This window comes from Oncorhynchus clarkii, chromosome 21, assembly GCF_045791955.1.
Source record: "Oncorhynchus clarkii lewisi isolate Uvic-CL-2024 chromosome 21, UVic_Ocla_1.0, whole genome shotgun sequence".
NCBI classification, from domain to species: domain Eukaryota; kingdom Metazoa; phylum Chordata; class Actinopteri; order Salmoniformes; family Salmonidae; genus Oncorhynchus; species Oncorhynchus clarkii.
The window spans coordinates 29187936-29199808 of record NC_092167.1 but is presented as its reverse complement, the minus strand read 5'-3'; the positions used below and the strand labels follow the sequence as shown (position 1 = coordinate 29199808).

At 41.1% G+C, this 11873-nt stretch overlaps 1 protein-coding gene across 1 annotated transcript; it reads right to left on the bottom strand.

Annotated features, from left to right (window-relative positions):
- Positions 1-1305: 1305 nt before the first annotated feature.
- Positions 1306-6428, bottom strand: LOC139378833 (mannose-P-dolichol utilization defect 1 protein-like). Its single transcript, XM_071121371.1, has 7 exons — positions 6262-6428; positions 5776-5841; positions 4472-4604; positions 4289-4374; positions 4005-4123; positions 3615-3725; positions 1306-2834 (listed from the first exon to the last, which is right to left on the bottom strand). Exons 1-7 carry the CDS (start codon positions 6389-6391, stop codon positions 2712-2714), a joined length of 768 nt encoding a protein of 255 aa, XP_070977472.1. The 5' UTR covers positions 6392-6428; the 3' UTR covers positions 1306-2711.
- Between the last annotated feature and the right edge of the window lie 5445 nt (positions 6429-11873).

The window sequence follows — 11873 nt, the reverse complement described above, 5'->3', positions numbered from 1 at the left end:
TTCTGTACAAATTTGTTTACATCCCTTTTAGTGAGCTTTTCTACTTTGTCAAGATAATCCATTCACCTAACAGGTGTGGCATATCAAGAAGCTGACTGAACAGCATGACCATTGCACAAGTGCACCTTGTGTTGGGAACAATAAAAGGCCAGTTTGGTCACACAACACAATTCCACAGATGTCTCAAATTTTTCAGGATGTGGTAATTGGCATGCTGACTGCAGAAATGTCCACTAGAGCTGTTGCCAGATAATTTAATGTTTATGGCTCTACCATAAGCCGCCTACAATGTCATTTTAGAGAATTTGGCAGTACGTCCAACCGGCCTCACAACTGCAGACCAATTTTAACCACGACAGCTAAGGACCTCCATATCCAGCTTCTTCACCTGTGGGATTGTCTGAGACGAGCCACCCGGACAGCTGATGAAATTGTGGGTTTGCACAACCGAAGAATTTCAGCACAAACTGTCAATTTGAATGCAGAGATACCGTGACGAGATCCGGAGGCCCATAGTCATTCAAATGCCACCATCACATCATGTTTCAACATAATGGCCCCATGTCGCAAGGAGTTGTACACAATTCTTGGAAGCTGAAAATGTCCCAGTTCATCCATTGCCTGCATACTCACCAGAAATGTCACCCATTGAGCATGTTTGGGATGCTCTGGATCAACATGTATAACAGCAACTTCGCACAGCCATTGAAGAGGAGTGGGACAACATTCCACAGACAGCCGGATCAACTCTGTGCGAAGAATGTGTGTCGCGCTGAAGGAGGTAAATGGTGGTCACACCAGATACTGACTGGTTATCTGATCCACACCCCTACCTTTTTTTAAGGTATATGCGACCAACAGATGCATATTGGTATTCCCAGTCATATGAAATCCATAAATTAGGGCATAAATAATTTCAATTGACTGATTTCCTTATATGAACTGTAACTCAGTAGAATCTCTAAAATTGTTGCAAGTTGCATTAATATTTTGTAAATTCCTGTACTTTGGAGAACTAGTAGTGAGTGAACAAAATAGAGGGTGAACAATTGTCTCTATCTAGTGGTGTGAAAATGAATGACACCCAATCATTTTGGAACAATGGGTATGCAGGCTTTTGTTCCAGCCCTTCCTTAAACAAGAAACCTAATGAAAATAATTGAGTTGAGTTTTATTTCATTATATCATATAACTTGCTAAATCAGGGATGCTACTACAGGGTTGGAATGAAAGCCTGCACAACCCACAGGCTCTCTTGGACTGGAGTTCTGAAAACATACTAGAAAACTACAAACACCTGAGCAGTCACAACAAAAACAAAACAGATTATTACATTTTTGCATTCAAATAAACTCCTACCATGTTCAGAACTGTAACACTCGCATGTGACGCATACAAGCGCAAACAGCATCTTAACATGAGAAGTTGAATCTCAACAAGTAAACTAAAACTAAACAGAGAAATTGGACTTCAACATAAAACCATAACGACCCCACATTTCTGCTCCCAGGTTTAATCTGAATCAAATTGGAATGAATTATTTAGTATTGTGGACTCATTCATTGAATTCAATAAAATATGTGATTTATCATTAAACAAATGCAGCATCTATATGCACAAAGAAACACAGACAAACATAATTTGGACTGATAATTTGAACCATTTGGTTCAGTTGTTATTTTGATCTAGCCTGTGTGCCAGTCTGTTTGTGCAATAATGCCAAATCCTTGTAACTCTTGTCACGCCAAACATTGTTTACCAAGTACAGCAATGAAGTTGGCACAAGCATTAAAGGATCTGAGACCAGGCTGCTTTAGATTACACTCAGTCAACAAAGCTTCAACAACTTAAAATTCGAACATTTAACTTAAACACACGGACAGAGAATTTCACAGTAAACCTCTATTGCTTGACCCCTTGATTATAGCTAGAATAGTTACCTTCCTGGTTGTGTTCTGGAATGCGTTTTCATTCTAGATTATGGTCCGAGGACAACCCGTGTAGGAGTACGACAAAAACAACTGACCGTAGTGGGTGTTTTGACAGCTCTGGGTTGAAGTTTCCCCTAGGTACAGATATAGGATCAGCTTCCCCTCCCAGAATCCTAACCTTAACCATAAGTGGGAAAAATGCTAAACTGACTCAGGGTCAGCGTCAAGCGGCAACTTCACCCTACACCATATCGGCACTTCTGTGGCGTTTAGTAGAATCAGTGTTCAGCATGGAGAAATAAGCGTGTCAAGCCTTCCCTTCCCTGAGCTAAAACACTGAGGCAAAACTAATGATTTCTCTGTGAGCTAGTCTAACTGGGCTGTAGTCACAGTATCATTGAAGTCAGATAGAGTAGAGAGTTCCTTGGTTTGGGTGGTGGGAATAGAATGTTTGGTCCAGAGCTAAGCTTACAGTAGGGGAGTGCAGAGTGTATAAATTGCTAGATGTGAATTGGTGCAAATCTCAAATGACACCCAATTTCACATAGTGTACCATTAGAGTCCATGGCCCTGGTCAGCAGTGCACTACATATGGAATAGGGGGCCATTTGAGCTGCACCCTGTCTGTATACTCTCTACTGCATCCCAAAATGGCACGCTATTCCCAATATAGTGCACTACTTTTGACCACAGCCTTATGGGTCCTGGTCAAAAGTAGTGCACTATATTGGAAATAGGGTGCCAATTTAGAGGCAACTAATTTCACGTGCACCCGTCTATCTACTCTGTCTTCTTCTTCTGTGCCGGGCTGCTGTTCCAGTAGTACAGGAGCTGGGCAGCGATAAGGCCGTTACAGGAAGAGGATATGACATAGGTCAGGGCCATCAGGGAGTCACCCGTTTCCTGTTGGTAGAGAGAAACCAGGAAGTGAAAAGTAGAAATTATTGGCATGTTGGATTAGGACAGGATCACACACAGACTGCCTGAAATGGCACCCTTTAGGTGTCACTTAGCAGACGCTCTAATTACCTACTATATAGAGAATAGTGTGCCGTTTATGACGCATCCACACTCTCACATACAGTACACACACTTTACTCACACACAGCTGCACATACCGACTAAGTCACTCAGGATAAGAGTGTCTGCTTATTGACAAAAAATGTACAAGTAACAAAACATTAAGAACAGCTGTTTTTTCCATGACAGATGGACCAGGTGAAAGCTATGATCCCTTATTGATGTCACTTGTTAAATCAACTTCAAATCAGTGTAAATGAAGGGAAGGAGACAGGTTGAAGAAGGATTTTTAAGACTAGAGACAATTCAGACGTGGATTGTGTATGCTTGCAATTCAGAGAGTGAATGGGAAAGACAAAATATTTTAAGTGCCTTTGAATGGGGTACAGTAGGTGTCAGGCACACTGGTTTGTGTCAAGAAATGCTGCTGGGTTTTCACACTCAACAGTTTCCTGTGTGTATTAAGAATGTTCCACCACCCAAAGGACATCCAGCCAACTTGATACAACTGTGGGAAGCATTGGAGTCAACATGGGCCAGCATCCCTGTTGAACACTTTTGACAACTTGTAGAGTCCATGCCCCGACCAATTGAGGGGTGCAACTCAATATTAGGAAGATTTTCCTAATGTTTAGTATACATTCACTATACACACACATATACCTGTATTGAGGTGAATATGCGAGCCAAGGAGCCAGCGAACAGCATAAACACAGTGATGGCAGACAGCTGACCTGTGTGTCCATTACGATAGTTAGTCACTACCTGAATAAGCTGCAATCACAGGGAGAAATAAACATGATCACAGATTAATACAATGATAACATTATTTGTTAACTAATGATAACTCCTATAAAACACATTTTATAACACAAATCGACTTTATTATCGATTTATTTTGGGGCACATTTTTACAGTTGAACTATTTAAAGCACAATTAAATCCTAGAGAATAACATGAAAATATTAAAACACACTTATTGTCCAATGTGGTGCTCGAACAACGTTAGAACGCTGTTGTTACAATATAACACGTTGATTATGTTATACATACCCTGCCAATGATGATAGCAGGCATGTTGGATGCCTGCATGGCCATGACCACAGGCATTGGCGTTACAGGGGAGAGCAGCAGAGCTACCAGACCAAAGTACACCACCAGGAACAGCACACCTAGAGGGAGCAGACACACAGAATTAGAACGTCAACCACTGCTTGTGAGGGCAGCTAGTTGTATGCTAACGTAAAATTGTACATTGTAAGCTCAAAAGGAAGTGTTAGTAGTGAGTGTCAAGTCTTATCGTCAGGTAGGTGTGTGTGTGTGTGTGTGTGTCTTACCTTTGACTGTGTTGCCTCCATAATGCATAATGAGGAACCCGATGGCTACTGTCTGTAACATGAGGAAGAGGGCCTCACCCCAGGCACTGAAAGAGAAAACGCCAAATATGTTAACTTGTGCGTGTCTGTGGGTGTGACTGTCTGTGCATGTCTCCGTGTGTGTGTACAACTCTAGCACAGTACCTGAAGGGGAAGCTGTTAGCAATGCTATAGGCCATGGTGCCGGTAATAGCCAGCAGCTCCAGCAAGACAGAGTTGAAGCTTAGACCATCTGCACTCTTAGCCCCCATCAGCTTCAGGATCTGGGGCAGCTTTACTGTGGGGAGAGAGAGAGTGGGAGAGAGCGAGATATGGGTTATGTTATGTATTATCTGAACGTGCGCTTGATGGATTGAATTCTATTGTAAATATCTTTCCATCTACAGGTAACTGCCCCAAAAAAGGAAACACCAACATAGTGTCTTAATAGGGATTTGGGCCCCCACGAGTACCCAGAAGAGCTTCAATGCACCTTGGCATAGATTCTACAAGTGTCTGGAACTCTATTGGAGGGATGCGGCACCATTCTTCCACAATAAATTCCATAATTTTGTGTTTATTTGACGGGGGTGGAAAACGCCGTCTTAGGCACTGCTCCAGAATCAATTCCGTTGACATCTGGTGACAGACACACACACACACACTTTAAACCCCCTATGCTCCTTTGAGATCCCTCTTTAAAAGTCATTGCCATATCTTCTTCTAGCCACGGTAGCCAAAATAATGGGCAACTGGGCATTTTTATTCATGACCCTAAGCATGATGGGATGTAAATTGCTTAATCAAATCAAATGTTATTGGTCACATACACATGTTTAGCAGATGTTATTGTGGGTGTAGCGAAATGCTTGTGTTTCTAGCTCCATCAGTGCAGTAATATCTAACAATTTCACAACAACACACACACATCTAAGTACAGGAATTGAATTAAGAATATATAAGCTGCATACACTAAAATACAGATGAATATAATATAATACAGTATATACAAATGAGACGAGTAATGCAAAATATGTCAACTTTATTAAAGTGACTAGTGTTCCATTTATTAAAGTGGCCATTGATGTCAAGTCTTTGTATATAGGCAGCAGCCTCTAATGTGCTAGTGATGGATATTTAACAGTCGGAGGCCTTTAACTCAGGAACCACACCTGTACAGTACTTTGTATCATTTACTCAAGTGTTTCCTTTATTTTGGCAGTTACCTGTATATAAGCGAGGGGCAGAGAGTTATGCTTTGCACACATAGGGAGAGAGAGACAGAGATAAAGATTGAGAGTGAGTGGAATATTTACTGTTCATGTTTTATTGTTTATTTCACTTTTGTTTATTATCTACTTCATTTGCTTTGGCAATGTAAACATACGTTTCCCATGCCAATAAAGGCCTTTGAATTGAAATAGAGAGAACGAGATATAGAGAGAGGAGAAAGAGAATCTTAATCTTACCCATCACAGACCCCAGGATGATTCCAATGCCCAGACCTTTGCTCAGCACAATCTTTAGACATGGCACTGCAGACAGAAACAATCGTCGATTGAACGGGTATTATCAGAGAGAACAGATAGATATGTCGTTCTTCTCCTATCTAGAATTATTGAGGAACACTGGCATGAGATAGCCCCGCCTCTGAACGCTGTCAAAACAAAACTTCCAACTACCTACTAACGTTAGCTCCTCTTCTGTCTTTTTAGCCTGTTTAGAGGGTACGATCCCTACGTCCAATATATTTCTTTATATCCAGTAACTGGATATACGCAAAAGATAACATTGAAGTTACATTGTGAAATATCGATTAAAAACGTAAGTCTTGCAAGCTAACGATACCTAGCTAGCTCATCCATTCAACGTTGAAGCCCTGGCTAGCTAACGTTAACTAGCTAAGTTAGCTCTTGCAATCAAACGTCAGTCAATTATGTAAGAACTTGACTTACCATCCAGAAAGTTAAAATTGAGGAAAAACTCGTCGTAACATGATTCTGGCATGAAATAAGTGAGCAGGAGCCCCTTCAGTGGGTCCAACACAGAATTCTTTGGAAGTTCTTCCATAACAGGGCTCGCCATTGTGGAACTGTGACGTGACGTAGGCAGTGTGCAACTAATAACTGTTCCCTCACGCTAGACGGAAACATGTGCACTGATAATGGTTCCGGAGCTCACTGATTTTTGTTGTTGTTGTTGATTTCATTAGGTTCCCCATTAGCCGACGCCAATGGCGAGAGCTAGTCTTTCTGGGGTCTGACACATAACGAACAAGCCATTACAGACAAAATACTTTACAATTTACATACATTTAAAAACACGAACATGTAGTATTCCTTTGCATATATCAGTTACACATACACTGAACAAAAATATAAACGTAACATGCAAAAATGTCATGGATTTTAGGGAGTTACAGTTCATATATGGAGATCAGTCAATTGAAATACATTAATTAGGCCCTAATGTATGGATTTCACATCACTGGGAATACCAATATGCATCTGTTGGGCATAGATACCTTTAAAAAAAAAGTAGGGGTGTGGAAAAGAAAACCAGTTAGTATCTGGTGTGACCACCATTTGGTGTGACCACTATTTGCCTCATGCAGCACGACACATCTCCTTCGCATAGTTAATTGTGACCTGTGCAATGTTGTCCCACTCTTCAATGGCTATGTGAAGTTGCTGGATAATGGCGGGAACTGGAACACGCTGTCGTACGCGTACGCAATCCAGAGCATCCCAAACATGCTCAATTGGTGACATGTCTGAGTATGCAGGGCATGGAAGAACTGGGACATTTTCAGCTTTATTTCAGAACATTAAATTCTCTTTTATTTTAGCTCATGATACATGGGACCACCACTTTACAAGTTTTGACCAAGTTTTACACGTTTGTCGACTTTTGAGACTATAGCATCTTTAACACATAACATCTATATCTGAAAATACCCAGAATTCAGCTCTTGAAACACAAAATACTGTACTACCGCAGTATGAGTCATAATATCCATAAAACCTAGCAGTCAAACAGGGAACTGGTTCCAATCGTTTTTCCATCATACATTTTTCCCATAGGGGATTTTTAGAAACACTTTTTAAAAAAGGGCTGTGTTTTGTGTAGGCTTACCCTGAATTGACATTTTGATAACCGTGTGAACCTCTCTAGGACAAAGTGACTTTTATAAATGTATTTACACCCCCCAAAATGAAATGCTAATTAGCGGCCAATGTGGCTATCATAGAGTACTACAAATACCACGATGATCTGGACGAGACTGCCAATCGAGGCAAAGGTAAGAATCTCTGGATCAACTATCTAATGTTAGGTAAATGTAGTAATGAATAAATAGGCAGGAGCTTGCCGGGATTTTGTAGTTTTGCATGATGTCTAATTTTACTCTAATTAGCATTTTTGAATAGGACAGGTAAATAGAGCAGAATTTATTGATAAAAGTCATCTTGTCCAAGAGAGATTTACATGGTTATCAAAACTTCACACCAGGGTAAGCCTACATGAAACACAGCCCTTATTTTAAGCTTATCTAAAATACCCTATGGGGGAAAATTAATGGTAGAAAAATGATTGGAACCGTTTCCCTGTTTGACCGCTAGGTTTTATGGGTATTATGACACCTCCACTGTGGGGCTCTATAACTACAACTAGTTAGCAAGTTGGAAATGTCAGAGTTTCCTAGTTCTGACTAGCACTTGAATGCGGCTTTAGCTAGCCAACTTTGCCATGACATCGCCTACAAGTGTGATGTGGGATTTCTATTGGAGAAATGTGAGTTATAGATCTGTCATTCTCATTGAACGCAAGTCTAAACAGCAGTAGATCTGTTCCATGTGGGCTATTTCTATGCTACCCATTTTTAAGTCTAGTTTTTGCTTATTTTACTATTGCTATTGTACACCAGCTTCAAACAGCTGAAAATAACATATTTTGGGGTATGGAAAAGAGGTTTAGATGGTACAATGATTATCTACACTATACTTGCTTGTTTTGTCACATAAACTTAAATTAGGCAAACTATTTTTGCAACCTGGAAATGGTGGTGAGATTTCTGCATAGTGCATTTTCAAGGTGCTACCAGCCACCACTGGTATCCATATACAGTAGTGAGCATGCTTCAGTAATCATATTGAATAGTGGTTTGAGTTTGTGCAAGTGTGTGTATGTGTGTAAAAACTATATTCAATGGTTTTCCATGAATATTCACCAGCACTTTGATCAATAACCTAGTTTACAGTGCATCATTTGCATTTAGCTGAACTGTTTACATCTGTTGTATCTTGTGAATAAATACACTTTGATTGTATACATACCTACTGTACAGTATTCTACACCTCATTGAAATACCTTAATCTCTCCACTAGATGTCGATAGTACCCACGCTGAGCCACACAGGGCGAGATGTGAGCCTTCTGGTGAAGGGAACCACAATGGGCACGGGGCTTGTTGCCGGGAACCTATTTGAGCGTTGCGCCGATGACGACAGCTGGAGGGAGCTGAGTGAGGACCCAGTTGTTCAGGAGGCCAGCTGACAGGGGGTGCTATGCACCTCTGATGTCATCATTGCAGGACATTGGTTACCAATCAGGGTCCACCAGGAGGAGCCATATGGACGCTCCTGGTATAAAGTTCTATGTCTCCCAAATGGTACCCTATTTCCTACATAGTGCACTACTTTTGATCAGAACAATAGGGTGCCATTTGGAACGAGCGTTTTCCTTCAGGCACAGATCTAGGATCAGCAGTCAGCACCTGCTTACCTTCCTTGTGGGGGAAGAAATACAAAACTGACCTTAGATAAGGGGACTGAATCTGTGTCAGACTATCCACATACACCTGCACAGCCAACCTTCAGCCTACCTTTCTAACCGTTGCAATGAGGGGGAAGAAGTACTTTAGGTAAACCTTATCCTACTCGCGCGGAGATGAGTCTGTGTCAGACAATCCACTCACACTGATTGTAGTTCTTTATCAAAGTCCCTTTAAATGAAATACGTTCATGGTAAAAGCTTGACTACCTTGGCTGATTGTTAATTTAATGTAATAATGTTGATAATAACATCACACAGGTCAGCATGTGAACCCTTTGGAATGACCTGGATTTCTGCATAAACTGGTCATCAAATTTGTCTGATCTGATCTTCCTCTAAGTCACAACAACAGACAAACACAGTGTGCTTAAACAATTAAAAAAATTATTGAAAGTAAAGTATGGTGACGGGAGCGTCATGGTTTGGGGCTGCTTTTCTGCCTCAGGGCCTGCACAGCTTGCTATCATCGACGGAAAAATGAATTCCCAAGTTTATCAAGAAATTTAGCAAGAGAATGTTAGGCTATCTGTCCGCCAATTGAAGCTCAACAGAAGTTGAGTGATGCAACAGGACAACGATCCAAAACACAGAAATAAATCAACAACAGAATGGCTTCAACAGAAGAAAATACGCCTTCTGGAGTGGCCCAATCAGAGTCCTGACCTCAACCCGATTGAGATGCTGTGGCATGACCTCAAGAGGGCCGTTCACACCAGACATCCCAAGAAAATTGCTGAACTGAAACAGTTTTGTAAAGAGGAATGGTCCAAAATTCCTCCTGACCGTTGTGCAGGTCTGATCGGCAACTACAGAAAATGTTTGGTTGAGGTTACTGCTGCCAAAGGAGGGTAAACCAGTTATTAAATCCAAGGGTTCACATACTTTCCCCACCCTGCACTGTGAATGTTTACACGGTGTGTTCAATAAAGACATGAAAACGTATAATTGTTTGTGTGTTATTAGTTTAAGCAGACTGTGTTTGTCTATTGTTGTGACCTAGATGAAGTTCAGATGCAATTTTATGACCAATTTATGCAGAAATCCAGGTATTTCCAAAGGTTTCACATACCTTTTCTTGCCACTGTACTTGTATTTATTAAGGATCCCCATTAGCTGCCATGAAAAATATATATACATATTATTAATGTTAGCTCTTTGTGTACATTTAAGGGCCAGCCGTGCTGCCTTCTTCTGAGCCAATTGTTATTTTCCAAGGTCCCTTTTTGTGGCACCTGACCACACGACTGAACGGTTGTCTAGGTGCGACAAAACTAGAGCCTGTATGTAGGACCTGCCTTGTTGATAGAGCTGTTGAAAAGGCAGAGTAACGCTTTATTATGGACAGACTTCTCTCCATCTTAGTTGCCCTTGTATCAACATGTTTTGACCGTGACAGTTTTACAATCCAGGGTTACTCCAAGCAGTTTAGTCACCGTAAACTTGCTCAATTTCCACAGGATTTATTACAAGATTTAGTTGAGGTGTAGGGTGTAGTGAATGATTTGTCCCAAATTACAATGCTTTTAGTTTTTGAAATATGTAGGACTATCTTATTCCTTGCCACCCATTCTGAAACTAATTGCAGCTCTTTGTTAAGTGTTGCAGTGATTTCACTCGCTGTAGTAGCTGCATGTAGCTGTATCGTGTTGAGTCATCCGCACACATAGGACACACTGGCTTTACTCAAGGGCAGCTGCATGTCATTAGTAAAGACTGATGAAATATTGGACCACCTCTAACCTAATCATCCCATTGGAGGAACACTTCTGTTTCCATCCACGTCAATGGCTCAGATTATTGTGTGTGTGTGAGTATGAGAATGATATGGCAGAGGTAGTATCAAGAAGATCAGAGGAACACCTTTTTCCATCCACGTCATGGTTATATTATTATATTACCAGGTTATTATTATTACATGACAAACCTATTACTTAGTGTGTGTGTGTGTGAGAGAAGTCGCAGAATGGTGTGTGTTTGGTAGGACGTACCAGTTATGGGCTGGTAGATAGGGTGAGATGTTTATGCCACATGGGCCATAAAGCTCATTGGTATCCTGGTTGGACTGTTACCTGTTGTCATAACTCTCCTGTGACGATCTGCAGGATCAGGATACAAGGGGGGTCCGCTCTACAACATGCTCTCTCTCATAGAGTGGGAGAGAGGGAAATCGACTGTTTTATGGTCGGTCATAAAATACGCTGCTCCTATGCTCTGTAGTGTTTGAGATTGGAATGTAAACTGTGGAACACAGAGAGGCCCTTGGACATCAAAAGTTGGAATAATTAAACAATGTTTATACTTTGAGAATTTGGGGATGGTCCGTGGACACTTACCGGACAGTCATGACGAGTGTGTTTCATTTGGTGATCTCATGGAGGACAGGAAACACACATAACTGTATCTAAGGTGTACATTTCCCATCTGTCAGGTTTACATCTAAATATTGTGAAACGTTTGTGATTAAACATGAAACTATTTGTGAAAAGATGTAACGTGATGCTAACCTTTTAAATGAGAGTGTGGATTTTCATATAAAGATTAACTAGTCAGTGGCCACACCCCCGTGAGCCCAGACATCACATAAGCGTCATAGAACCACCCCTTCTTCCACAGAGTATAAAACCCACTTCCTACAAAATATACATTAAGTCAGAGAACACCGGGACAGAGTCCCCATGTTGGAATGGCTACAAGTCAGAGAATTCCGGGACAGAGTCCCCACGTTGGAATGGCTG

Coding starts and splice junctions, on each gene's coding strand:
- LOC139378833 (XM_071121371.1), bottom strand. CDS start 6,391: ATGGCGAGCCCTGTTATGGAAGAACTTCCAAAGAATTCTGTGTTGGAC. Junction 5,842..6,261: donor CAATTTTAACTTTCTGGATG/GTAAGTCAAGTT, acceptor TTCTGTCTGCAG/TGCCATGTCTAAAGATTGTG. Junction 4,124..4,288: donor TGGAGGCAACACAGTCAAAG/GTAAGACACACA, acceptor TGCTCCCTCTAG/GTGTGCTGTTCCTGGTGGTG.